The 27629-nt window shown below is 52.2% G+C and overlaps 1 protein-coding gene across 1 annotated transcript; it reads left to right on the top strand.

Moving 5' to 3' along the window:
- Window positions 1-177: 177 nt before the first annotated feature.
- Window positions 178-27332, top strand: EFCAB8 (EF-hand calcium binding domain 8). The gene is made up of 15 exons (XM_057704060.1): window positions 178-219; window positions 3281-3464; window positions 10220-10338; window positions 12066-12169; window positions 14758-14893; window positions 15585-15600; window positions 17894-18065; window positions 18617-18741; window positions 22062-22194; window positions 23382-23591; window positions 23678-23771; window positions 24794-25145; window positions 25978-26125; window positions 26186-26282; window positions 27192-27332. The coding sequence occupies exons 1-15, from the start codon at window positions 178-180 to the stop codon at window positions 27330-27332; spliced, it is 2073 nt and encodes a 690-aa protein (XP_057560043.1).
- The last annotated feature ends 297 nt before the right edge of the window (window positions 27333-27629 follow it).

Raw genomic sequence — 27629 nt, 5'->3', positions numbered from 1 at the left:
GGAAGAGGGGTGCTCATCAAATACAGGCTGCAGGGTCCATGGGCACTGGGCAGCCACTCTCCTTTGACCTTGATTTTTTTCCCACCCTCCTGTGACTCAGCTAGGTCAGCCTCCCACATGGTCCTTACAGAGACTGGCGTTAAAGAGACTATGATTCCCTATTCTAGGTCAAGACCAATGTCTTCTGAGGACTTCACAGAGAGCTCTCTATCTCGAAAGGTAAGAAAGCCATCAGCGTTGACAACAGGAGAGGGTGTTCCAGAGCCCCCAGACATCACTTGTGAGCCTCCAAGGCTGTCTTATCAGCCTCTTCACTGGGGGAGTTGCAAGCTTAGATATTTACAAAGTAACTTAAGTCTACCTCAGTAGGCTGGTTTTTCCTTTTAAAGTACTGCATGGGCCAAAGGCAATAAAACTGAGGCCACCAATTTGCAGTCTCTACATGGACTGTACTTAATTTTGTCTAGCCAAGTTGTGATAATGGTGGGGTGGGCTGTACAAAGTATTATCAAGCCAGATGAGTATTTAGTGTCCATTATGTGCCGGACACTAAATACTGGGGAATATAGAGATAATTAGTATAGATTAAATGAAGATAAATTTAAAATGCCCTGGCCTTCAAAAGGCACATGAAAAGCTGCTCAACATCACTAATTATTAGAGAAATGCAAATCAAAACGACAATGCGGGATCACCTCGCACCGGGTAGAATGGGCATCATCAGAATGCTGGAGAGGGTGTGGAGCAAAGGGAACGGTCTTGCACTGTTGGTGGGAATGTAAATTGATACAGACACTAGGGAGAACATATGGAGGTTCCTTGCAAAGCTAAAAATAGAGTTACCACATGACCCAGCAATCCCGCTGCTGGGCGTATACCCAGAGACACCATAATTCAAAAAGACACATGCATTCCATTGTTCATTGCAGCATTATTTACAATAGCCAGGACATGGAAGCAACCTAAATGTCCATCAACCGATGAATGGATGAAAAAGATGTGGTACATATATACAATGGAATACTACTCAGCTGTAAAAAGCAATGAAACTGGGACATTTGTAGAGCCATGGATGGACCTAGAGACTGTCATACAGAGTAAAGTGAGTCAGAAAGAGAAAAACAAATATCGTATATTAACACATATATGTGGACTATAGAAAAATGGTACAAATCAACCAGTTTGCAAGGCAGAAATAGAGACACAGATGTAGAGAACAAACATATGGATACCAAGTGGGGAAAGCTGGGGCAGGGGGCGGGAGGGGGGTGGGGTGGAATGAATTGGGAGATTGGGATTACCATACATACATTACTAATGAGAAAAAAAATCAAATTGTACACTTTAAATATATACAGTATGTCAATTGTATCTCAATAAAAGTTCTTGAAAAAAAAATGCCCTGGCCTTCAAAGAGCTCACTGTGAGATGGGGAGAAATACAATTTGTTGGGGCTTCACATGTGTTTAGGTGTCATTTTATCTCACTATAACCCTTCAAGGTGGATACTGGGAAGAGATTTTGCAGATGAGGAAACTCGTGGCTCGGAGAAGTGATGTGATGTACCTATGATAAGTTAGCTTGGGAGCAGGGAGCCAAGCAGAGTTCTAGCCCAGAGCTCTGGGACTCTACAGCCGTGTGTTTCCCATCACACCTTGCTGTCACACATATGGACAGACACGCACAGGTGTCATGCATGGCAGATAGGAACCAAGAGTTTGGAAGCACGGAGGAAGCAATGATGACTCTCACCTGAAAATTATTGGAAAGCTCCTTGGAGGAGGTGTCATTTGAGCCAGATTTTGAAGAATGGGTAGGAGTTCACCTCTGGGTGTGATGATCTGTGTTGCGTGGAAGGAAAGACATGAGTAGAAGTGGAATGCTTGCTGTGTTGGTGGGGAGAGCAGTTGGTGCACTTGGACCATGGTATGTGCATTAAAACTAGAAAGACAGGTCAGGGCTACATTGCAAAGGGCTTCGAGGGCCATGCTCAGGGGTTGGGGTTGATGAGAGTAGCCTGGAAAGTGTTGGCTGGGGTCGAGTCATGATCAGATTTGCCTTCCAGAAAGATGATTGGTATCAGTGTTGGGAGGTGGATTGGAAGGGGAGACCAAACTCTGGTCCCAGTTGGGGAAGTTCATTGTACTTGTCCCAGCAAAAGGCTAGGGTTTAGGTGGGGCAGGGATGTGGGAGAGGAGGGTTTAGAAGTAGGAGATGGATCACAGTAAGAATCATTAGGAAGGACAGTAAGAGTGCAAGGGAGGCAGAGGGAAGAACCAAAGATGGTGGTGGGACTTCTAACCTGGGGGCTGGCGTGGCTCGTGAGAGCATTAACTAACTCATCTATTGGGCTCCATGAAGGCAGCTCTCCACTTTGTTCACTGATGGATCCGCAGGGCCTGGCACTCAACGAATGTGCATAGACCCTGAGTGAATGAGGGAAAGTTCACAGTTGGACAAGCACTGTTGTTTGGTGCAGTCGGGGTGGGGAGAGTGAGTAATCCAAACGCCACTTTGCCTTTTGACTTTGTGAACCGAAGTCTTCTTGACTGCCTGAGGCCCAAAGCAGTGCATTTCAATGGGCAACACTCACAGCTATCACACGATCCACACCTGGAGTCTTTTGGGGGAGGTGGGTGGCCTTTGATGACCTGTGTGTTTTGGAACCTGCTAAATGCTAAATGTCAAAATGAGTCACGTGTAGGGGCTGCGGAGAGGCAGCTTTGTTGAGGGCTGGAGGTATGGGGAAGTCTGCGTGGGGGGGTGTGACAAGGGGAGCAGGAGCAGGAAGATGCCAAGAGTCCCTGATGGAGGGGACTGCATGAGCTTTGCTGTGTGCTCGAGTGATCTGATCTGACCCGGGGTGTCTGGGCTGGTCAGGACAAAATCACATTGGCTGGAGAAGATGGAGCTGGATTCCTTGGGGTCTTGAATTACGACCACTGAAGCCTCAAAACTATATAGTTACTTAACTGAAGCACCTTGTAAATTAGAGTCCTGTGATGTGTAAGGTGGGAACTTGGCTGTGTCTGCTAATCTTGCTGAGCCTCAGTCGTGGCATCTGTAAAAGGGGAACAATAGTTAACTCCCCAGAGTCACAAGAAGCAGTCTAGATCTTCCTTGGGCTTCCTAGGCCTAAAAGTGGTTAAAGACTGACTTGTTCGCATCAGTAAGTAGCACACCATAACACTACCTACCCCAAAGCTGTGCTCTTTCAGTAAGATGTGCTTAAAACTGTTCAGCTCGGGAAATCACCCCTCTCAGTGCCTGGTTCTTGTAGTCATCTGTGTTCCAGGTGTCCTCTGCAGGTGGATCCCAGAAGAGCAAGGAGGCTCTCAGCTCCCCGACACCATCCATCTCCCTTAGCCAGACGTCTGACTTCCAACACAAGTCTCAGCTGTTCACTGAGTCACACCTGGCTGAGATGGAGAAAATGTTTCAGGATGAGGTCAACTCAACTGGAGGTGAGGCTGCGTCATGGGTTCAACCTCTGGCTTCTGCACAGGGTGGGGCCCAAGACCTGGCGTGGGTGGAGGGTGCAGACTCGACAAATGTTTTTGTATCCAGTATCTCCTTTAAAACTTTCCATCGTTATACTGTGTAAGTATTATAAGCCCACTAGAGTCTATTTGGAACCAAGGAAAAAAATACCGCTAATCCAAACACTTAGGTAACCGCTGTCAGCATTTCAGTATGTTTTTTTCTAAACAGTTTCATATGTATGGTTCGTTATCTATTGCTGGGTAGCAATATTCCCACAAAGTTTGTGGTTTAAACCAACACATGTTTATTATCTCACTGTTTCATTGGTTCAGGAGTCTGGGCACAGCTGAGTTGGCTCCTCTGCTCAGGGTCTCACTAGGCCACACTCAAGGTGTCAGCTGGGGCTGCAGTGTCAGCTGGGGCTTGACTGGGAAGGATCCACATTTTTTTCTTTGGCTGCGTCAGATCTTTGCTGCTGCTTAGTCTCAGTAGTCGCGGTGTGCAGGCTTAGCTGCCTCGTGGCACGTGGGATCTTATTTCCCTGCCCCGGGATCAAACCCGTGTCCCCTGCATTGGAAGGCGGATTCTTAACCACTGGACCACCAAGGAAGTCCCGGAAGGACCCATTTCTAAGTTCATTCAGGTTGTTGGCAGAATTCAGCTCCTTGAATCTGTAGGACTGAGGGCTCTTGTTTCTTCCTGGCTATTGAAGGGCCACTGTTTTCAGCTCCTAGAGCTTCCCAGTTCCTGGCCCTGTGGGACTCACCAACGTGGCTGATTTCAAAACTCAAGCCAGGCAGGAAGATAGAAACTCCAGCATGATGAGTGCTACAATCTCACAATCATGCACGCACAGTCCTGTACATCCTGTCACCTTTGCAGTATTCTATTGGTCAGAAGCAAGTCACAGGTTCTGCCACACTCAAGGGGAAGGGATCACAGGAGGGCATGCAAGCCAGGAGATGGCCATCATGGGGTCACCTTCAGCTTCTCTGCCCCAGATGACTACGTCTGTTTTCACAGGTCTGTAATTATACTTTAGGTAATTTCAGACCCTTCTTTTTCTCTTAATATTAATTCTTTAAGGGTTTTTTTTAAAAATTAATTAATTTTCATTGCTGCATGTGGGCTTTCTTTAGTTGCTGCGGGGGGGGGGGGGGCTACTCTTCATTGTGGTGCACGAGTTCCTCATTGCAGTGGCTTCTCTTGTTGCGGAGCATGGGCTTTAGGCGCATGGGCTTCAATAGTTGCGGCACACGGGCTCAGTAGCACAGCCTCAATAGTTGTGGTGCACAGGCTTAGTTGATCCATGATGTGTGGAATCTTCCCAGAGCAGGGCTCGAACCCGTGTCCCCTGCATTGGCAGAAGAGTTCTTAACCACTGCACCACCAGGGAAGTCCCCTCCTTGCTTTTTTAAAAAATAAGTTTTATCTGGTTTCCCCTCTTGAATATGTCTTGACCTAATATGTCTTGAAATCTTTTCCTATCAGTATAAAAAGAGCTTCCTCATTAAAAACAAACAAAAACAACAGCAAATGGGCGTGGTTTTAAATGGAGGAAAGGAAAATTCACCCTTAGTTGATGGAAGGTAAAGGAAAATAGGACCCTTTCTCTCTTTCAGAAGTTTTTCAAAGAGGTGGATTCTGAGCATGGGCTTGATACCATTTTTTGGGATCCTTGGCCGTTTGTGCTGCCTCGGAGGGAAGAGGGGGAGATACATGGTTCTCTTCCCTGTTCTGCGAGTTCCCTTTTTGGGCTGCGGTGGTTTTGTTAGTCTTGAAAGTGTCCGTGTGCCCTTGGCCTGCTGCCCCAGGAGGCCTGCCTGGCGGAGGCTGCACGCTGCTCAGGGGTCGTGGGAGAACCACTGGGCTGGGGGCCCTGCAGCTCAGCTTGCAGACATGGCACTTACCTTTTGCACAGGTGCTCCTGGGTGGATGTGGGTGGCACACAGGCTAAGTGCTACCCCCTCCTTATGTCAACAGACTTTTTACCAAGCTCTGCCAGGCCTTATGGGCTACACAGGCCTCTGTTGGATTTTATTCAGTTCTCCCCGAAGCCCTGCAGCAGGGGTCCTGACTGTCCATGGGAGGCGCCTGGGGCCTCAGTGCAGACAGCCATCAACCACAGTCCCCGACTGAGCGACGGGTCCTCTGACACCAAAGCTTGTGCCTTCCTGGGCACCCCCACTGTGTGTAGCACCTCAGCTAAAGTAGATGAAGGAAGACCCCTTTGGTGAGAGCAGGGCTGCGAGGCCAGCATGTAGCAGCATCCTGTCCCCATGATCGGCGTTCTGAGAAGGGCGGGCATGCCCTCCAGGTAAGTGTGGGGAGCAGGCACTTATCTCCCCTGGAGGGCAGAGTGGAGGCTAGGAAATAACATTGTTCTTTTCCTTTTTTTAATTGAGGTATAGTTGGTTTACAATGTTGTGTTAGTTTCAGGTATACAGCAAAGTGATTCAGTTATACATACATATATATTATTTTTTAGGTTCTTTTCCCATATAAGTTATTATAAAACATTTTTCTTAAATATTTTTAATATAGCATTTATTTTATTTTTTTTCTTATTTTGTTTTATTTTACCTTTTAATAATTTTTAAGATTTTTTTAAAATTTATTTTTTGGCTGCATTGGGTCTTTGTTGCTGCCCATGGGCTTTCTGTAGTTGTGGCGAGCAGGGGCTACTCTTGGTTGTGGTGTGTGGGCTTCTCAGTGTGGTGGCTTCTCTTGTTGCAGAGCACAGGCTCTAGGCGCACAGGCTTCAGTAGATGCGGTGCATGGGCTCAGTAGTTGTGGCACATGCGCTTAGTTGCTGCACAGCATGTGGGATCTTCCGGGACCAGGGATTGAACCCATGTACCCTGCTTTAGCAGGAGGATTCTTAATCACTGTGCCACCAGGGAAGTCCCAGCATTTATTTTTTAAATGCTTATAAGTATATAAAAAACAGAGGTAGATAATCCATTATCCTACCACTTGGCATTACAAGGAAAGGAAGAGAAAGGGGCAGGGGCTGGGGGCACTTGGCACTGGAAGAGTGCACGGGTAGAAGGTTCAGGCAGCACAGAGATGTTCAGGTGCAGCGGGAGCTTCTCCCCTTCCTCCTCCCCAGACTCCTGCCCCACTGTGTTCGGAGGAGGTCATCTCTGACCTGCCTAGAAAAGTGAAGTGGCAGTTTCCCAGGAGATGGGGAGCAGGGCGGGTCTAGGCAGGGCCTGGCGTAGGAGGTGTTGCTGGGCTAGAGAGCACAAGGCTGTGGGGCTAGGCCGCCCTGGGCGGGGTAGGGGGTGGTGGTGGGTGCCCTCGGGACAGGAGGGCCCTGAACTCTGGCAGTGGGGCTGACGGGGAGGTGGCACGTTTAGACCTGTTTGAGAAAGGTAAGTGTCATGGGGGCCTGGAGGTCAGGCTGGATGTGGAGGCTGTGGTTTGGTTGAAAGAGCCCATCATGTGATGGTCCTGCATAGGGTCCTGGAGATTATAAGAGAGGAGAAATCCCCGCTGCACCACTGTGTGTCCTTGGGCAAGTCCCGTACCTCTTGTGCCTCTGTGTGCTCATCTGTAAGATGGGGAGAATGACAGTGCATCACTCTAGGACCATGGAACTCACCCCTCAGATGTTCATCTTGGGTGACTGGGTGGAGGTAGCTCTGTTAGCAGAGATGGTGAGCACAGGACGTGGGAGCAAGTTTAGGGATAAAGATAACAAGTTGGATTTTAAACATGCTGAGTTGAAAGGGCCAGGGGGACGCTTGGAAATAGTCAGGGACGTGGAGAGAAATTCTCTCCTGAGATATAGAGATGGGGGGGAGTAATGAGGTCATCGAAGGAGAGTGTCCAGCAGAAAAGAAAGGGACAGTGATGAGAAGAGCTGAGGTAGGCGACAAGTGACAGGACAAAGCTGGCAACGGACCCTGGGGGAGACACAGCTGCCCGGGGAGGCCCGTGTGGAGTGCTTGGCTGCCAGAAGGCAGGAGGCCCGAGGACCAGGAAAGACATCCGCAGGTGGGGTTCGAGGTCACTGGGGCTCAAAGAAGTGAGCTGTTAGGAGTCGGGGGGCCGCCCAGAAAGTCTCTCCTGCCTGATCCTAGGGGACGTAGTGGCCCCTCCCCAGGTACGTGATATTTTCACTTTTGTGCTTCGAGAGCTATTAATGAACTATTTGGTGTGAGATTGGGTGAGCGCTTCCTTGTAGCAGTGAGGTGCAGAGGACCTGACTGGCTCCCACAGTGTACATTTCCTTTCCAGGACACCTTTGTGTCTATTCTCTTGTTACACTCAAAATTTTTTTCAGTAAACTGTTTTTTTTTTTTAAATTTTAATTTTATTTATTTATTTATTATTTGGGGGGGGGGTACACCAAGTTCAATCATCTGTTTCAGTAAACTGTTTTTAAAAAGAAGGATGTTAAAATAATACAGTAGGGAATAATAGACACAGGTCCTGAAACACCGATGAAAGAGACTCTCCCTGGAGTGTTGTCAAGAAGAGTTTGTTCATTAAACTCGCACAAAGGCCCTTTGACTGCCAGCTCTTTCTCAACGGATGGCTCTGTGCGTGTGGACTGTCGCCTAACGTCCATCTGATACATGGAGGGACCATTACGTGTCACTCAAATGTGTAAGGCTCTTGGCCGTTGCTTCAGATCAGCAGGATGGATCCTTCTTTAAGCAGGTCAGAGTCAGGCTTTCATTCGTTCCTCAGTCTAGCAGTAAACGATGATAATTGTCACTGCGGTGCTGTGCTGGGTGTTTTATGAGGAGCACAGAGCAGGGTGAGAGCATGACCCCAGATTGCTGGGGATGGCCTGGGTGCTACCACTCACCAGCTGTGTGACCTTGGGCACACCACTCCACCTCTCTGTGCCACAGTTTCCTCACCAATGCCCTGCCCACCGCCTGCCACCATCAGGCAGTCCGTATGAATAAACGCAGATGATACTGGTCCCCAGTCATCGTCATCACATCCCAGTGCCGACAGAAGCACTCAGGGAACAAACGTTTGCTGTGCGCCAGGGACCCAGTCTCAGAGGGGACAGGCTCAACCCTGCACTCCCCAAGCTCATGGCCATGGTGGTAATGAGGAAGGTCAGGGCACAGTGGGACCAGGCATGGGGTGGGCCACCTCCTTAGAGAGTCCCTGGGGAAAGGCTGCCCTGTGGCGGAACCAGACGGTGAGAAATGGTGTGGGGACATGGTGGCTGGAGCAGAGAATGAAGGGGATGGTGGTGAGAGGCGAGGTCGGAGAGGAGCAGCCTTCAGGCCACGGCGAGAGTTCCAAATATTTGGAGGAAGTTCTAGAAGTGCTTTTTGAAGACTGTGATGATGATGATTATTATTCATTCACTCTTTCTTTTTCTCTCTCTCTCTCTTTCTTTCTTTCAGAAATTTTACTGAGATACAGTTAACATACAATAAACTGCATATATTTAGAGTGTGCAATTTGGTACCCCAGTCTCCCAATTCATTCCCCCTTAACCCTCCCCACTTTCCCCACTTGGTGTCCATATGTTTGTTCTCTGCATCTGTCTCTATTTCTGCCTTGCAAACCGGTTGATTTGTACCATTTTTCTATATTCCGCATATATGTGTTAATATACGATATTTGTTTTTCTCTTTCTAACTCACTTCACTCTGTATGACAGTCTCCAGGTCCATCCAGGACTCTACAAATGTCCCAGTTTCATTGCTTTTTACAGCTGAGTAGTATTCCATTGTATATATGTACCACATCTTTTTCATCCATTCATTGGTTGATGGACATTTAGGTTGCTTCCACGTCCTGGCTATTGTAAATAGTGCTGCAGTGAACGTTGGAGTGCATGTGTCTTTTTGAATGATGGTGTTCTCTGGGTATATGCCCAGTAGTGGGATTGCTGGGTCCTATGGTAACTCTATTTTTAGTTGTGCAAGGAAGCTCCATACTGTTCTCTCTAGTGTCTGTATCAATTTACATTCCCACCAACAGTGCAAGACCGTTCCCTTTTCTCCACACCCTCTCCAGCATTTACTGTTTGTAGATTTTCTGATGATGCCCACTCTGACTGGTGTGAGGTGATACCTCATTGTCGTTTTGATTTGTATTTCTCTAATAATTAGTGATGTTGAGCAGCTTTTCATGTGCCTCTTGGCCATTGAAGACTGTGATTATTTTTTAAAAATCTAGACAGGAGTAATTGATCCATTTGCAGACAGATTCCCTTGTAGCCACAAAACCCAGCAGGGGAAGAAAATTTTATCTCTGCCCCTCTGCCTCTCCCCTGCCCATCTTTCCCTCCAGCCCAAGTTTGTATTTTAATTGCCTCTAAAAGATGTACTTCACCTCTCCCTCCATAGCTTTGAATTTATTTATATATCTTTGTTGCCATTGTTTACTTATTTTATTTTGTTTCTCTCTGTCTTTATTATTTACTTATTTTGGCATTTTCATCAGTTTTCTTTGTCTCATTGCCTGGTCTGTCTTACTTGCTCAGAAATGGGATTTGATCTTGGGTATGATCTTTTTTAGTACCCATCCGCTCACTGCTGTGGGACCAACACCGTGCTTTTGTGTGGCAGGTGTGCAGCCAGTATTTGTGGGTGATCGAATTTTGAACGGACGAGATGCAACACATGACCCGGCAACGTGATCCTCTGTGTGTCCCCCCTCAGCACTCAGATACCCAAGAACATTGTGGCTGGTAATGGGGCCGAGGGACTTGTGGTGAAGTGGACGGTGTTCTTCCTGCTCTCTTTTGAAGCCCTGGACATGAAGATTTTCATTAAGGCTGTGAAGAAGATTCTGAGCAATATGTCAGACGAGATGATAGAGGCACTGTTTTTGAAGGTGGACCTGAACTGTAATGGCTCCGTCACCTGGGTGAGGAGGGCACCCCCACTGCCTCAGGTAGCTGGAGGGAGGCTGGAGGGCGTGGGCCTTGGCCGGTCAGTGGGGCACATGGAGGGCTGAAGAGGGGGCCAGATTCTGGGGGGCTTGCTGGGTAAAGCGAACACTTGGAGTCTTTGAGGGGGCCTTCCTGAGACTCCGGTGAGCTGGGCTCACGGCAGCTCGTTCCCCTCCTGGGGTACAGGAGACTGTGTAACAAACGCCAGTGACCCCTGCATGAGTGCACAGCGGTGAGTGGCGTCAAGGGCCCCCACCTGCCACGTGGCCCTCCTGCACACCAGCCTCCCATTAGGCTATGGGGATTCCAGCTGGTGCCACAACACCTGGTGGCCCTTTATGGTCACTCAGTGGCTGTTAAATCAAAAAATGGCAGGGTTTTAGAGCATATTAATAATAATGCTTTTTATCCCTTATTTTAAATGTTCTACAATGAGCATAAACAGCATTTAAGAATGCAGAAGAACACAATAAAGTACAAAAACACAGTCTAATGTATCTTTTTAATTAATTAATTAGTTTTAAATTTATTGGCTGTGTTGGGTCTTTGTTGCTACATGAAGGCTTTCTGTAGTTGCGGCAAGTGGGGGCTTCTCTTGCTGCAGAGCACGGGCTCTAGGTGTGCAGGCTTCAGTAGTTGCAGCATGTGGCCTCAGTAGTTGTGGCTCGCGGGCTCTAGAGGGCAGGCTCAGTAGTTGTGGTGCACGGGCTTAGTTGCTCTGTGGCATGTGGGATCTTCCTGGACCAGGGATGGAACCTGTGTCCCCTGCATTGGCAGGTGGCTTCTTAACCACTGCGCCCCCAGGGAAGCCCTCAGTCTAATGTATTGATGTAGCAATGCTGACAATGGTTGCTGGCATTTACACCAGGCATTGTGCTGAGCAGTTTATATATTAGTGTACTTAAACTTCACAGGAATCCTATGGGGTAGGTGCTGGTAATGTACGTCCATTTGACAGATTGGGAAACTGAGGGAAGAGAGAAATAAACTGGCCTAGGTTTACAGAGCTGTTTAGCAGCTGGGCCAGTCTTCAGACCCAGGGATTTTGCCTCAAGAGGCCATGTGTGAACAGCTCTGTCTAACCTCCCCCTCAGCATAGATGTACCTTCTGTTTTTTATGCGTTTTCTGCTTTCACTTCTCTTAGTATTCTATAATAAACATGCTTCCAGCACTCTGTCATCTACACAAGGATCTTTCTTCATAACTCCCTGTCTCTTGTTATAGCTTCACATGGTGGCCCACTTCGGCCTTGGCCATGTTTTCTTGAGGCTGGTCAGTAGAGTTTAGAGTTGCCCTCGTGGCCTGGCTTATGGGTCCTCCCCTGCTATTGACTTGATACATGAGCTGGGGCAATTCATCTATACTTATATAGGCCTCGGTCTTGTTATGCATAAAGTGGGGTGAATAAAGGGACTCAGATGAGACACCAGATGTGGAGTGATGTGAGGATTGTCTGGGATTACAGAAAAGCGTTAAAGAGGGTGGCACTGCTGTGCTGTCTTCACAGATGTGTGCACAGAGGCCCTTCGCACCATCGAGATGCAAGAGCGGCTCTGCTGCTTGGCTGCCTCCCTCGGCCAGAGCCTCTGGGGGCGCCCAGAGCCCCTTGGAAGGGGCTGGGAGAGACGCGGGAGGCACTGGAAGCCGGTGCTCTGCTGGTTTGGCCGATGCCCTTCCTGCTCGTGTTTCTTCCCAAGGCAGCAGGAGTACGTGGACTATGTGATGCGCGAGTTCCAGGGGAAGGCGAAGATGATGAGAAACCAGTATCGCCCGCGCTTCCACCTTCCCATGAGGATCATCCCCCTGTAAGGAGCCTCTCCCTGGACTGAAGGGTGTGTCTGGACAAGGCTGGGGCTGGTCCTGTATGGGCGCCCCTTCCTAAGTCCCCGGGCCCCTATGTGGGGCCACCACGAGCCTGGCGCCGGGCCTGCAGCTCGGTATCCTGTAGCTTGTTTCAGCCTCACAAGTTCGTAGGCGGGCGTGAGCATCCCCTCGTGTCCCCATTTTACAGACAAGGAAACTGAGGCTCAGAGAGGCCAAGTGACAATGGTGGGGTTGCCCTGTTGGACCCTCCCGGTCTCTATCTTCAGCATAGACGTTGCTCCTTCTTCCTGCTCTACCTGGTGCTGAGCGGTCTGTGGTCTCATCCACAGGGCACAGATGGCTCGCATAGCAGGGACAGGGATTTCCTCTGAGGTGACAGGAGTGAGAGCCATCGCAGGAGAATGCCCCTCGAGCCCACGCCAGGCCTCGGGAGCGGCCCCTGCATCGCTCCTGGAGCGAGTGGCTCCTGTCCCTGCCTTGACCTCTGCCTGACCCTGTGGGCTCGCTCCTCCCTGTGGTTCCTTCTCTTTCTGTGCCCTGGCCCTGTCTGCCCCCATCCCTCCAAACTCCCTGAGAACGAGGAACATTTTAGTGGATTCAGCCTGAGGGCCCGGGCCTCCTGAGCTGGGCTGCTGAAGGCCCCTGGCTCTCTTCCCGGCGGAGCCCACCTTGATTGGGGCGCCAGAAGCCCCGTGGTGGCTAGGGCCTGGGAGTCGGGTCCTGGGTACCAGGTGTGCTGACCTCCCTTTTGTGGCCTGGTTAGGAGGGGCTGTGGGTGGGTTTTTCTCTGGGGACCACACCCTGAGTAGGCCACGGGGAAGACCACAAACTAGAAGGGAGTCTCTGCCCTCAAGCAATGTGAAGTTTAATAGAGAAGGTGGTGTGATGAAAACCACAAAAGGGTAACTTTGAAAACAATTTGGGGACTTCCCTGGCGGTCCAGTGGTTAAGGCTCCGCGCTTCCACTGCAGGGGACATGGGTTCGATACCCGGTGGCAGAACTAAGATCCCACATGCCGCACAGTGCAGCCAAAACAAACAAACCGAAAAGCAAATAAACCCAATTTGGTCAAGATTAATTGTGGAATTAAGTCAATAAATATGACCAATGACAGATTTTATAACCGTAACTGTTGACATGGAAACTTTGCAGGGTGCCATCATGCCTTTGCTGGTCTATTTCCTGGGACTTTTGATTCCCAAGGGTGATCCCAAGGGCCTGAAACAAGAAGCTTGTCCCTATTTTCTCCTATTTACTTGGTCAACCCACCAACCTGGAGGGCATGTCCAGCTTGGTGGGGAAAATAGGCAAATAGTATTTCATCACCATCAGGAAAGGGTAACTTAGAAAACTGGCTCACCTGGACTGAGCCTGGTCCAAGCTCACCCACCACACCATCTCCTTGATGCCATGGAAGTGCTGTCACCATGGGGAATGAGGCAGCCGAGACCTCAGGAGGGGACAGCTCCCTGGGGCGTGCTTCACTTTAGAGCTGGCACCTGCTGGGTCTGTTCCCCACAGTCCCTTGGCCCTGACAGAGGAGGCGGAATTGGAAGTGACGGCTAGAGGGTTGGGTGACTGAGAAAATTTGTCAGGCTCTGGGCAGAGCCGTGGGCTTGAGGGCAAGAGAGAGGGGAGAGCCGTGTCCAGATAACGAATCCCCGTGTCTCTTGCAGAGGCTGTAACACAGTAGAATTTCCCAGTGACGGGGGTTATCCTTAAGCCACGGCTCAGCTCACATCCATGGCGACATGTGGAAAGGGCTCTGGCTGGAGTTGGAGTCAGGTGCCTGGGTTCTAGTTCCAGCTCTGCTGGGAACCAGGACATAACTCCAGGCAAAACGGTTAGCCCCTGGCTCCCTGTAAGGTGAGACAACATCACCTGCCCTGCTGGGGCCCAAAGGTGTGGGCACATCAAGTGAGAGACGGTGTGCTGTGCTGTGTCTGGCCCTTTAATAGCCAGTTGGCTTAGCCAACTCGAGGCAGGAAAGAAGCCACTGGAAGGTGGCATTAAAGTTTGCTGGGAAGGCTGTTGGGTGGCTTCCTGAGAGGCCAGGCCTGCCCCAGGAGCTGTTGCTATGCTCAGGGCACAATTTTGGAGATGAAGAGTTGGGTGCACGAGGCCCTGATTTCTCACCGTCCCCTGGTCTACTTTTATCTCATTCTTGGGTCCTCTTGCCCTCTCCATCTCTAAGCACTAGAGTAGTTGCTGGAAACACTGTTATTTTGCAGTTTTCGTCACAAGTCCCACTCCACTCACCTTCTGTGGGCCGTTTTTCCTATAAAAGAATGTCTGTCCCCTGTCTCATCTGGCCCATCCCATCATGAGGAAGCTGACTGGCTATTTTATGGGATAAACGTACTGCTCTGGGAGCCCCGTGTCACCCCAACATCCCACGTGGGTCTCCTTTCCTTCTGGCCACTGCTGTTAGTGGTGACAGTCTGCTTAGAGGCAGAGTCCACGTTTCATGGAATTTCTCGTGGTGCGTGTGAGGGAAGCTTTGTCCTGCTCCTTTGTGTTCTTTGTTCTGGTTTGTTTTGGGCTTCTCTCTCTCATCATCTTCCACAGGAATCACGGGTGTGAGATTGTGAAAGTGGAGTTCCTAGTCCAGCGGCTCAAGAAGGTCGGGCATTTCCTGACTGTCACCAAGGACGGGATCCTGCAGTTCTGGTCGGAGTCCTTCTTGCTGACCAGCTCCTTTAGGGTGAGTGGGGCCCACGTGGGTGCTTGGAGAGACTCTGCCTGGTGCCCTGGGCCCGAGTGGGCTCCTTCTCTGGGTCTGTGGGCTAGGCAGCCGCACTTGTTCTTGGGGGCAGGTTCTGGCTTCCCCATGGGACCATGAGCCTCACAGTTCCCTTCTGAAAGCAGGGTTCCACCTGGATGTCCATTGCACTTGGATGTCCAACAGACACCCTAAATCCACTTTGTCTAGACTGAATATCACTGTAGCCTTCCCTGCCTACCAGGCTTCCTTCTCCTGTGCCCCCGGGTCAGTGAATGGCGTTATTATTCACCAAGGTCCTCTTGCTGGAGACCAACCTCCTTTCCTTTCCCTGTCACACCCACTCCATCACCAAGTCCTGCGGGTTCAGATCCTCTACTTGGACCAGGGAGGAGATCACAGTGACTGTGAACGGAGCCCAATTTGCCAGGCATAGAGCCCTGACTGCGCCACCTCCCAGCTCTGTGACCTTGGCAGTTACTGTACTGCTCTCTGTGCATCAGTTTCTTCATCTGTCAAGTGGGGTTAGTAATAGCACCCCCTACAGACAGGGCTGCTGGGAGGATTTAATGATGTAGTCCATGCCTGGTGCTCGGAGCAGGGCAAGGCACGCAGCAAGCACCTGATAAACATAAGCCGACATCGTCATGACCATTGTCGTTTGTGCTGTCAGCTCCTGGCCAAGCGCAGTAAATGATAAAATGCTTAGGAGAACCCCTGTGTACTTGGTGTTGCCAGGCCAGAGTCCTCCAGCAGATGAGGAAGGCCCAGCTCTGCAGAGAAGGCTGCGTGAGCGTGCTGTGTGCCTGCAGAGTGTTTTTAGTTGCATCAGGGGTCATCCTTTGGGGCAGGAGGATTCTGTATTGTCCCCCGGCCCCCAGTTGCCAAGGAGGGGAACCAAGGTCTGTGGAGTTCCAGTGACTCTCCTGGGTGTGCTTGGCAGCCTAGGACCAAGGGGGATTCATACCTGTACTCCTAAGTCTGGGGTTTCTGGCACATTCCACCGTCTTCTTCTCTGTGTGCTTACTGGGGGGACACATGGTAGCCTGAGCTCCTGCTTGTGGCTAGTACATGGTCACCTCAGCACCCCCGAGGGCCAAAGCCTGGGAGAGCCAAAGAGGACAGAGGGAGGCTCCCCCCAGGAGGCCCGCAGTCCTGGGTATCCTTCCCTGAGGGGCTGCTTTTGGCAAGTAGCTGTTGGCAAGAGTGAGCCACCAAGCACCATCCTCGAGCACCCACTGCATGTCCACGGTCGTGCAGATGGAGAGCCCTGGAGACTGGGCTTCACCTCCCAGCCGTGCAACCTTGGGCAAGGCTCTGAGACTCCCCAGGGCTCTCAGTTTCTGGTGTGAACACGGGTGTGTGCGGGGGGTGATGGGCATTCCCATCACCTCCATTGTCTGTGGGTTAGACCCCAGCCCTGGGCCAGAGAGGGGCCTTGGAGGCCCTGGTCCATTGTCCCACCTGCCCCAGCTCTTAGCACAGGCCCCTGCCCTCAATGCTCTGAGTTCTGATGGGACAGTTCAGAGCCTGCATGGCATTATTAGGGAGCAAAACACAAATTCTGCAGCTGGCCGTCCCTTACTCATGGCCTGTCCTCTCCAACCCAAACCTGTCAGGTTGGCCTCTTCCCTGGACACAGCAGCTCATTTCTGCTGACCTGCCTATGTTCGTGGTGTCCACTGCCTGGAGTGCCAGCTCACATTCTGTCTGCATAAGGGTTGTGTGAGACTGGCACCAGGGTGGGAGGCACCCATGCCTGCCCAGCTCCCCCTGGTGCCGGGCAGCACACAGATGCTTTAGCTGTCACGGTTCCAGTCATTCCCTACAACCTGGCTGGACGGTTTCTTGTTAATAAGCCACTTTGACCAGGCAACGCTGGCAGATGGTAAACAAGATTCAGACAAAACAAACAAAACCAATACCAATGCTATGCGTCAATTATATCTCAACAAAAATCAGAGAAAAAAGATTCAAGCATAAATGGACAGATTGTGGAAAAGTCAGTCTCCCTCTCCTAAACCCTAATTCCTCTCACTGGAGGCAACTGCTGTGACCACTTTGGGGGCGCTTTTCTATGGAAAGCCTATACACGCGCACACACACATACACACAATCCCTTTGTTTTTATTTCTTTGTATCTTTATTGGTTGCGTTAGGTCTTTGTTGCTGTGCGTGGGCTTTCTCTGCCTGTGGTGAGCAGGGGCTACTCTTTGTTGTGGTGCGTGGGCTTCTCATTGTGGTGGCTTCTCTCATTGCAGAGCACGGGTTCTAGGCACACAGGCTTCAGTAGTTGTGGCACATGGGCTTAGTTGTTCTGTGGCGTGTGGACGTGGGCTTAGTTGCTCTGCAGCATGTGGAATCTTCCTGGCCCAGGGATCGAACCCGTGTCCCATGCATTGGTAGGTGCGCCACCAGGGAAGCGTCCTCTCCTTTCTTTTTAAATACACAAATGGTAGCACAGAAAAATGCTGCTGTTCACCTTGCTTTTTCACTTCATAACAAATCTTGGCAACTATTCTGCCTTGTATGTACACAGCTCCCTCATTCTTAATTTCCAGGCAGTGGTCAGTGGTGTGGGTTTGTGTAAGCCGTCCTTTCCAGGCAGGCTCTGGCCTGTCACTGTCATAGCTCGGCAGCAGTGCCCGTTCCTGCTGACACTTCTCTGCGAGTACCTGCAAACACATCCGTGGATGGCTCTTGGAAATGGATCCCGGGATCACAAACTATGTGTGTTTAAAACTTTGATGAGCTTGTCAAACTGCTCTAAAAAGGGGTTGTGAGGATGGGTGTTCTTTAAGCCCATTTTACAGACGGGGAAGCTGAGACTCAGAGAGCTTAGGGAGTTTATCCAAGGCCCCATCGTTGGTAGCTGGGGATGAGGCTGGGCTGCACACCAAATCTGTACCTGGCTCCAGGGCCTCGGGGGGGCAGGAGAGGGTTCATGAGGGCGCTGCGCTCCTGGTATGCTCTCCTGGGTAGCCTCCCCAGCCCAGGTCTCCTCGGCTCTCCCTCTGGCAGCTTTACCAGATCCATCCGCTCCACAACCAGCAGATGTCTCTTCCCCAGAGTTCTTTGATATCAGTAACCGTAAATGTGTCCGAGCCTTCACCTTCATCGATCTGGACAGCTGCGTCATGACCATGGGCTACTGGTGAGTCTCCTGGGAGACCATGCAGGGTCTTGGCAGCAACCCCATCACTCAGTGGGTCCGGGACCCCCAGAAAGCCTCTTTGGAAGCAGCACTGGAAAGATCCCCACCCTCTGTGCCTGCGTCCTCTTCCCCTCAAGCTGCTTCTCTCTTGGGTCCCCTTTCATAGCCACTCAGACCTCAGAGTCGTCGTCAGCTCCTCTTCCTTTCCCTGCCCCACCAAGTCAGCCATCAAACCTGGGCTGTCCTGTTGTGACTCCGGGAACATCATGGTTTATCAGCTGCTCTTGACCAAGAGCAGCTGAAGGACCAGGGATTTGTTTATTTTGGTTAAAAAAACCTGCTTATTTCTCTTGGACCTGATTCACTAATGGTCTGGATCTGGGTGGCTGGGCCCACATTTGTCAGCTATGGAGGGCAAGGCTGGAAGGTTGTGTGGAATCTGCTGTCGCTCCCAAGGTGGAGGAGGGCCTCCGAGGCCGGGAAGGGGCAGAGGGTTGAGCTGGACACGCCCAGAGAGCTCTGCGGCCTCTTCTGCCTCCCTCTTTCCCCAGGTCTGACTATCGCAGGGCTGTGTTCTGCTACGGGGACACCAAAGGCAATGTGATCATCTTCACCTCCGACGATGTGACCAATGGGCTGTTCAACCCCCGAATCCTCCCCAGGACCTCCAAATGGGGTAGCAAGAGATGGTTCTGCCCTGGGAGCTCTTCCCCCTCCCCACTGCCCTGCTCGAGAGCCCTTGGGAAGGCCATGCACCCACATGCTCAGCTCAGAGCCTCCTGTGGGAGACGGGGTGATGGGGTGACAGCAGGACATGGTGGGGGGCTGGGGAGATGGGGAATCTCTCTGAAGGAGGGAAATTGTGTACATGAGGGCCATGCGGGGTTGAGGGGGCTTCAGGACCCTCCTCACCCCAGGCAGAAAGAACCCGTGGCAGCTCTGTGACCCGCTCTGGGGCTTGGGGAGGTGGCTCTAGCTTCCTCCACGGTGTGAGGAGGGTTCTGCTCTCCTTGGCTGGAAGCTGACTGTGGGTGGGTGGTGGCATGGGGCGGAGAGGCTGCCCAAAGGTGGGCTTTGTGGGGCCTGGGGGAAAGCCGGACTCCACACAAGCAGCGTGAATCAGCACAGTGACATTTACTGAGCCCCTGGGTGCTGAGCGCTTTGGACAGTCACCTCCTGCAGTTCCTGCCTGCTGCCAGGAGGGGCTGCTGTTGTCACAGTCTGTTAAGAAAGGAGGAGCAGGGGGTTTAGGGGGAGAAGCACTTGCATTGGCCCCACAGCGGGTAAGTGTGGCTGAGATCCAAGGCAGGCAGTCTGCCCCAGAGCCTGCACTTGAACCACTTGGCTGGGCTGTATCCCAAACCTACCAAAGGCTGGAGGATGCTGTTTGGGGCAACTCTGCCAAGGGGCACAAGATCCCGAGGCCTTGGGGCCTGGGGCTGTCAGGGACTCATCTGAACTGGACCCTGCCTGGGATCAAGCCTTTGACCCACAGTGTCAGGCCTCCAGGCCACTCCGCATCCATCTAGAGGAGGCCGAGGCCACTAGGGGCCCCAACCCCCAGGGACACTGACTCCCCTCCATCCAGGACTCCAGAATGGCCACTTGGGCTTCTAGCCAGAGTTTCTGAGCACTCTGGATCTTTGTATATATTGTGAAATGATCAAAATAAGTCTAGTTAACATCCATCACCACACACAGTTACACTTTTTTTTTCCTGTGATGAAAACTTTTATGGAGTCTGGTTTTAATTATTCTGGCATTGCCACCAGCAGCAAAAATATGAGGCCTCTGTTATCCACCAATTTATACAAAAAACTTAGCATAGAAGCTGGCAAATAGTGTAAGGAGAGAGAAAAATGTTTTCTGGGTGAAGGAATGAATGCGAGTTTCTTCACCTCTGTGAGCCTCTGTCTCCTCCTCTGTAAAAGGGGGTGGTAACAGCACTTACTTCACTTACCTTGAGGCTTACATGAGTGCTGTACGTGGCGTGTGTTCAGTAATTGGCCACATTCATTCTTTGGAGATGGTTCTAATCTGTTTCCTTCACTCTAGATTCCTCTACCCCAGAGGGAATCTTTTCCTCTTCCTTTCTATTTTTTAAATCAGCTGTTAGTCACCCAGTTATATGTGCATACATTGTCTCTGTAAAAATATAAAAGCATTGTAAATAAAGCCGGAATCCTGTGGGTCCCCCTCCCCATTCCCTTATCCAGTCCCAAGTCCTGGAACTAACTGCAGGTAGCGGGAGGGGAGCGTATGCCTGAGATGATGGTGGGGAAGCTTCCGTCTTGGTTTTTGTGCTTTGAATGGGGCGGTGTGGTGGGATTTTGCTTGGAGCCGGTTTGCTGAGGTCCATCTCTCTGCTTTGCTGGGAGTGTTACCTCATGTCTGTGATATGGCTTTCACTCAGCTTCTTGTTTTATTGGGTCTCAACGTCAGGAGGCTATGACGGGATCCCCTCATCCTGGCCACGAGGGCCTCTGTGGTCTGGCCCTTCCACCTTCCCACTCCAGCCACAGGGGCCCCCCTGTGGCTCAGGCCTGCTCCTGCCCCCAGGCCTTTGCATTGCTCCTCTCTGCCTGTTTTTTTTGTTTGTTTGTTTTTGTTTTTTAAACATTTTTGTTATGAAATATTTTTAAACACACACGAAAGTAGAGAAAGAGTATAATATTTTAATATCACTAGTAATAGTCCAAGGTAATCTCTACCCAAGTGTCTTAAAAATATCTTTTTATAATTAAAATAAGTCCCCTACATACGAATGAGTTTTGTTCCAAGAGCACGTTTGTTAAGTCCAACAAAGTTAGCCTAGGTACCCAACTAACACAATCGGCTCTATGGTACTGTATTGTAATAGATTTATAATACTTTTCACACAAGTGATACAGAAGAAACAAGCACAAAAAATAAAGAGAACATTTTTAATGTTATAGTACAGTACCTACAGTACCTACTACTGAAAAGTACAGTGGTACAGTACAACAGCTGGCATACAGGGGCTGGCATCGAGTGAACAGGCAAGAAGAGTCACTGACTGGAGGGGGGAGAGGAGGTGGGAGACGGTAGCGCTGAAGGATCATCAGCAAAAGGAGACGGAGGGCGAGCTGCAGTGTCACTCACACCTGACATTGATGGTACAGGTTCTGCTTCCTTGCTGCATTCAATTCTACCTACGCTCTTGAAAAAACGATTCGGTGATGTCTGGGTGGTACTGTACCAGCTACATTACCGCTGCTTTTATGCTTGCTTCCAGACATCCTGGGTTTGAAATAAAGATACTGTACTACTGTACTCTCTACAGCACTGTACAGTAAAGTACACAAAAGCACAACCACCTGTAGAGGATGCATGCATGTGACAATGTACACCAGACATGTGAACTAACTTATGTGATTGGACATGTGAACACATGTTTGCATCTTTGGAAGTTTGCAACTTGAAGATTCATGTGTAGGGGACTTACTGTATGACTTTGTAATACATCTGTTTTGTTTTTCTTAATTAAAAAGAATTCTGCACCAGGAGGATGGCCTACAACTCACTATACCCTGCCCAGAGGCAGAACTCATGTTTCTCTGTTCTCACTACCTACTTTCTACTCCAGCCCTGTTCCTCCCCGACCCACTGCTAACCTCACATCTGATAGATGCCCGATAATCTTGTGCCGTTGCCATTTCACACGTGAGCCACTTAAAGCCCAACTGAGGATCATTCCGTCATTGCCACAGCACTTGGATTTCCATCTAGCCTACGTGTGGGGCAGGATGCTTTAGGCCTGGGCTCCAGGTGTATCCTAGGGTTAGTGCCTGATTCCTCCAGATATTTGCCGAGTAGCCAGCATAATGCCTGCCATACCATGGGCATGAGAAGGTGTGGGTCAGGGGTAAGGGCTTGCAGGCTGCCTCTTGAGGGTGGATGGTGAGGGGCAGAGTGTCCACAGGAGGTGGGTGTAGGCCAGTCCTTGTTCCTAAACTGAGTCTGGTTAAATCACAGGGATGTTTGGCCTGAGTGTTTGGAAAAAGCTTCAGGATGCCCCGATGATGAGTGATCGCGAACTAAAAAAAAGCTTAAAGGAGGATGGTGACTTCATAGACAATGATGAGAAGACCTTTCATCTAGAGCTACAGTGAGTTATCACAATGTTCACTGGTCAACTGGTCAACTCTGGCCTGAGGAGAGGGATGCTGGGCGCCTCCCCAGATCCCAGGCAGCCTCCCCTGGGTTGGGAAGTGCTGGGCGTATTTGGGTAGGGCCTCAGAAGGCCACAGGCTTGGGGATTTCAGGCAACTTGACTTCACAGGTGGCAGCTGTGGCCTAAGAACCTGAGGCTCTTTTCTATCTCAGATCAGCATTAAAAACCAGAAAATATAAAAACTCAAGTCCTTAGATGCCCCAGATTCAGGTTCAAATTTGCCAGGGCTGGCTTCCCTGCAGAGGCCACTTCCATGTGGCCCGAGGCCCTTGGTGGGAGAGTGCCCAGGGCTCTGGTCCTGCACAGACACGTGTGTTATTTCTCTGATTTGGGGGAGGCAGTTTTCTTGCTCCTTGTTCTTTCCTCTATAGGTTCCTCCTCCACCTGTGCTCTATCCTTGTTCCTGACCAAGTCTCAGATTAACTTGGGTCATTCAAAAGATATTTATTGAGGTCCTGTGACTGCCAGGCTGTGCTAGGTTCTGGACATCCAAAACGATCCAGACACAGGTCCTGCCTCACAGTTCACGTGGGGAGATGAACATGCAACCCCCTGGCCACAGTTCTGTGTGATAAATGACAGGACTATTAAGAACAGGCATGGTTCAGAGGGTAATCACTTGACTGGGTGGAGCAAGTAAGGGAGGCTTCATAGAAGAAGAGATTTTGGAATTGGGTTTTGACATGTAAGTAAGAGTTTGCCAGGAACTCACAGAGTCCTTGTGGCTCCTATGCTGCTGTCAAGGCATACATATTTACAGTCCTATCGGGAGATAGCAAACAAGGCAGAGGCATGGTTTCCCTGGGAGGGAGAGGATGGTTAAGTATTCTACAAGGGGAGGCCCAGGAAAGGTCAGGATGGGATGTCAGGCCTCTATAGAAGAGGGCGTAGGGTAGTGGAAAGGGTTGCAGGGCTTGTTGGGGGGCAGTATAAGCAGGGCTTTGCTAGTGTTAAATGAACACTTGCTCAGTGATGGGCTCTGGGCTGTATGGTCTCAGGGGAGGTATGAGAAAGTTGGAGAGGATCAGGCCCAGAGGGAGAAACCCTCTTGCTGTTCCTGGGAGGGCTGTCCCGCCTTGTGGTGCAGAGGGCAGCTTACGAAGGAAAACCTCTCACATCAGGGAGGAGCGGGATCTTGCTGAGGCCCTGGCGTACCAGCAGCAGGAGCAGGTGGCCCTCATGGCCCTCCTGTATGGGAAGGCGGACACGGAGGCTGAGGCCTGGGCCAGGCTGCGCAAGATAACCCTGACGTCCCCATGGGCTGGAGAGCGCTTCCCGGAAGACATTGAGGATAGCTGGTACAAGTGGGAGTCCAAGGGCAAGCAGGTGAGGCTGGCTGGGGGCACAGAGAGGGGTAGGGGAGTCCCGAACGCTCAGTCCCGAGCCTTCGCCCTTGCCTGTGACCCCTGCAGGAGAGCACAGTCCTGGGAGCGGCGTACAAGCCCAAGGAGCGGTCACGGAGCCCTGGACTCCTGTTCACCAACGTGCGGTATGGCTGGATGAAGCACCAGGTGAGGCAGGGTGTGGTTAGCTTCCTGAGATGCTGGGGCTGGAGCCTGGTGGGGGGTCCCATCTCCATCGGCGGCCAGCCTTGTGCCCACGTGGCCCTCCAGTGGGGGTGGGGGCACATCTGTCCTTTAACAGGATTCTGGGCCACAGACAGTTCCAGGATGAAGCTGGTCTGGTTGGTTTGTTTGCCAAGGCCCTGGTTGAGGCCACAGACGTAGGCTTTGTCCTTGAGGACAGACCTCCTTGGGCCGGTGGGAGGAGGCTGTCCGTGGGCCTGGCACCTGTAGATCGCCTTCAAGGCATTTCCTGGAGTCCGTTTGTTTGTTAGTATGTTCACCGCTCGTGTCTCCATACTTTGGGCCACTCCTGAGCAGACACAGGGCCTCACATTGCCAGGCACACAGTCAGCAAGAGGTGAAGGGAATGGAAGGGAGCCTGTCCTTGGGGAGAGAAAGGAGCCAGGGATTTTGAAAAGACCAGCTTTGAGACCCATCATGCCTCTTGCTGGGGCGGATCCCAGCTTCTTCCAGCCTCTCCCTCCTCCTTAGGGGCATTAGGGGAGCTCCCACCCTCAGTGGTGGGGACTCAGAATAAGTGAGATAACCCCCTGTCCTGGGCTGGGGAGGGGTCAGTGCAACGAAGGAACGCTTCTCATCCCTGCCCTTTCCTGGAGATGGGCCTCAAAGCACCGCATGGCGAGTGCTAACGGGAGAGGTGGGGGGTGGGGGCAGGTCTGGAAAGCTCCTTGCATCTGAGCCCCACTGGTGGTCCAGCTTGAGGCCTCATTCTAAGATGGGGACAATCTGGTGCTGACCTCACAGGACTGTTGGCAGCACCAAGAGGAGGCCGCGTGCTGGGCCTGGCGCACAGCGGGTTCGCGGCTCAGCAGGGTGCGGCCATCAGTGACAGGCACGGTACCCTGGAGACTGCTTCTTTCTCACGGGAGGCCCCAGGGCCCATCTTCCCTGTGAGCCTGCTCTTGGTCCTGGGTGTCCCCCACGTGCCCCTGCTCTGTCCCCTGCAGATCTCGCCTCAGATCTACCAAAGCCTGCACTTCAACGAGCTGGCGCCCACCCAGCAGCCTGACCTCACGATGCACAGGGTCCTGGACCAGCAGAGCCAGCTCACCCTCCTGGTGACCCACCGCATCCGGAAGGACCCAGGTCGCAACAGGGAGACTGTCCCCGAGCACACGACCAGCATGCCCACCGCCATGGCCTCCTCTCCCTCCTCCCTCTCTCTGTCAGCCTCAGGCTCCGGGTTCCTGGCGTCCGGCTTGCCCGCCTCCCTGCGGCCCCAGCCTTCCCCATCCTTGCTGCAGCCCCAGTCCGCCCCCATGCCCAGTCCACCCCTGCGGTCCTGTGCCAGATATCCAGGTACATCCTGCAGAGGCCGGCGCCCCACCTGCCCAGCGCCTCTCCCTTCAGGCTGCTCTCCAGGCCTCTGAAGGCCCCACACCTGAAGGCTTCCGTCCTCTGTGCAGAAGGGCTCCCACATCGGGCTCTGAGGTGGCCCACCGTCTCTTCAGTCCTCCGGCAGGGGATCCTGTCTGTCTCTGGCTTACCCCTGCTGGGCCCAGAGGGTACAGACCTTGCCCTGGCTGTCCCCCCTCTGCTGTCTGGTGAAGCCAACCTTCTTCACCAGAGTCCTGGAGAAGGAAGTAAATGTTCTCAGATGTTGGAGTCCCACTGGCCTTGGGATTGGGCTGTGTGTCCCTCGCCCCCTTAGGCACCAGGCTGTGACTCCGAGATGGAGTCACGCTCCCCTGGCAAGGCCCTGGGCTGACAAGAGGCGGAGAGGCCCTCCCCCCAGGATGCTTGGTGTGGCTGTGTGGCAGGTGACAGGCTGACGTCCGGGACAGGGGCTTCACAGGCCCCGACATGATGTGGGGGGTGGGTCGTGCCACTGGGGTGAGCTGTTTGGCTCTGAAACTTGGTTCAGCCTCATGGCAAGAGTAAGGCCCTGTAGCCCTCCGTAGGGGGATGGCGGCTGTCTGTCTCCTGCCCCTGCTGGGTGTCTGTCCTCCTTCCCCATCAGACACTCCTCCACAGGGAACCCTATGTCTCATGCAAGGGAACCCTGGAAGTGTGATGGGCGGCACCACGGCCTGGCCCTGCCGCTGTCTGGCTTGGGGGTCCCTTGTTGTCTCTGGGCTCTTGTCCCCCACTGGCCCAGAGGCACCTGTCCACGCCTCTGCTGGGCCACCAGCCCTCTCTGCAGCCGCGCACCCTGTTCTGGGACACGTGGGGACTCCGGACGCGCGACCTGCGGCATGTGGGGAGCCAGAGCGGCCACTGCTGTGCGCCATGCTGCCTGGGGGCCACGCTAGGCAGGGGCTTGCTGGAGCGGCGAGGAGGTGGGCTGCAGAGCTGCTTTTGGCGGGGGGCGTGGTCTGGGTACCTCTCTGTTCCCACAGGTCCTACCGCCCAGCCCAAGGCTCAGCCTCTAAGGGGGTAAATGAACAGCCTCTCATCTCTCTCGCCCCTTCCATCTCGCATCCGTGCTCCCAGGGGGTGAGTCTGGCTCCTCTCTGCTCTCAGCAGGGAGTCCCTGCATCACTCTGCCTCCTCCTGGGTCCGCTGTATTTGCTCTGCTGTGGAGAAACGGTGGTCCGAGCCCTCCAAGGCTTGGTTCTTGGAGTCAGGGGCACCCAGGAGTCTGAATTATTGAGGCCAAAATACAACTGCCTGCTATACCCTGACATCATCCTGTGTCGGTTTCCTAGGGCTGCAGTAACAAAGCACCACGAACCAGTGGCTTGAAACAACAGAAATATATTGTCTCTCAGTTCTGGAGGCCAGACATCCTGGTGTTGATGGGCCATGCTCCGCCCGAACCTGGAGGGGAGAATCCCTCCTGTCTCTCCCAGCTGCTGGTTGTTGCTGGCAGCCCCTGGCTTTCCTCGGTTTGGGTAGAGGTGTCGCTCCAATCCCTGCCTCTGTCATCACGTGGCCTCCTCCCCTTGTGCGTTCATGTCTTCACACAGTGGTCTCCTCTGTGTGTGTCTCTCCTCCTCTTATAAGGACACTGGTCATTGGATTGGGGACCCACCCTACTCCAGTACGACCTCATCTTAACTAATACATCTGCAGTGACCTTATTTCTCAATCAGGTCACCATCTGAGGTTCTCGGGGTTAGGACTTCAACCTCTGTTTTTGGAGGATACACGTAGTTCAACCCGAACCAAGCTCCAATTCATAAATCCCCTCAAATGATCGGAAAGTTACAGGAGCCACAGGGACCTGCAGTGCAGGAAGTGAGGGGTGAAGTGTGGGTCTTCTAAGCGCAGGGGGCAGCTGAGGCTGGGGGCTGGGCAGGTCGGCCAGACCTGGGTCCTCAGTCTGAGTCTCTCCGGTGGCAGGCCTGGCCCTTCACCCCGCTCTGGTCCAGGCCCATCTGCCACACTCTCGGTTCTTCTCAGGGGCTGCTGGGGTTTCTGTTGCATTTGAGCCTCAGCAATTCAGAGGCCGACGGAGAGGATCCTGCAGCCCCTGGGGTGGAGCCCTCCCTGCCTTGTCTGAGGGCCCTGGCCTGGCTGCTCCTGGCAGTGGCTCCCCTCTGACAAGGAGAGATTCATCAGGGGCTCAGTCTGGGGGCTGGGAGGGCCCTTTTCCTGGTGCAGCTGTCAAAACCTGGTCCTGAACGATGGTCCCTGGCCTGGTAAGTGGGGGAATTGCAGAGCTATGACCTCCACGGCTCGCTCGTCAGGCTGCTGCTCAGTCGCACTCGTTTGGGGCAGTTACCTCCATGCTCCGCCATGCTTGGTTTCCAGGCCTGCACGGGGGTCTCTGGGCCCCACAGCCTTTGGGAGCCTCAGGGTATAAGCGCTAGAAGGGCCCCAGAGCTCAGCTGCTCTAAC

The sequence above is a fragment of the Hippopotamus amphibius genome, chromosome 12 (genome assembly GCF_030028045.1).
Source record: "Hippopotamus amphibius kiboko isolate mHipAmp2 chromosome 12, mHipAmp2.hap2, whole genome shotgun sequence".
NCBI lineage: Eukaryota > Metazoa > Chordata > Mammalia > Artiodactyla > Hippopotamidae > Hippopotamus > Hippopotamus amphibius.
Note: the sequence above shows the minus strand (reverse complement) of the source record. Positions and strands in the feature narration are given on the sequence as shown.

What these genes read in the sequence shown, in the direction of transcription:
- EFCAB8 (XM_057704060.1), top strand. Translation starts at nt 178, where the DNA reads ATGTCTTCTGAGGACTTCACAGAGAGCTCTCTATCTCGAAAG. An exon ending in GTCCTGTGCCAGATATCCAG is followed by an intron (nt 25,146 to 25,977) that starts GTACATCCTGCA and finishes CTGGGCCACCAG; the next exon opens with CCCTCTCTGCAGCCGCGCAC. An exon ending in CTTGCTGGAGCGGCGAGGAG is followed by an intron (nt 26,126 to 26,185) that starts GTGGGCTGCAGA and finishes CTGTTCCCACAG; the next exon opens with GTCCTACCGCCCAGCCCAAG.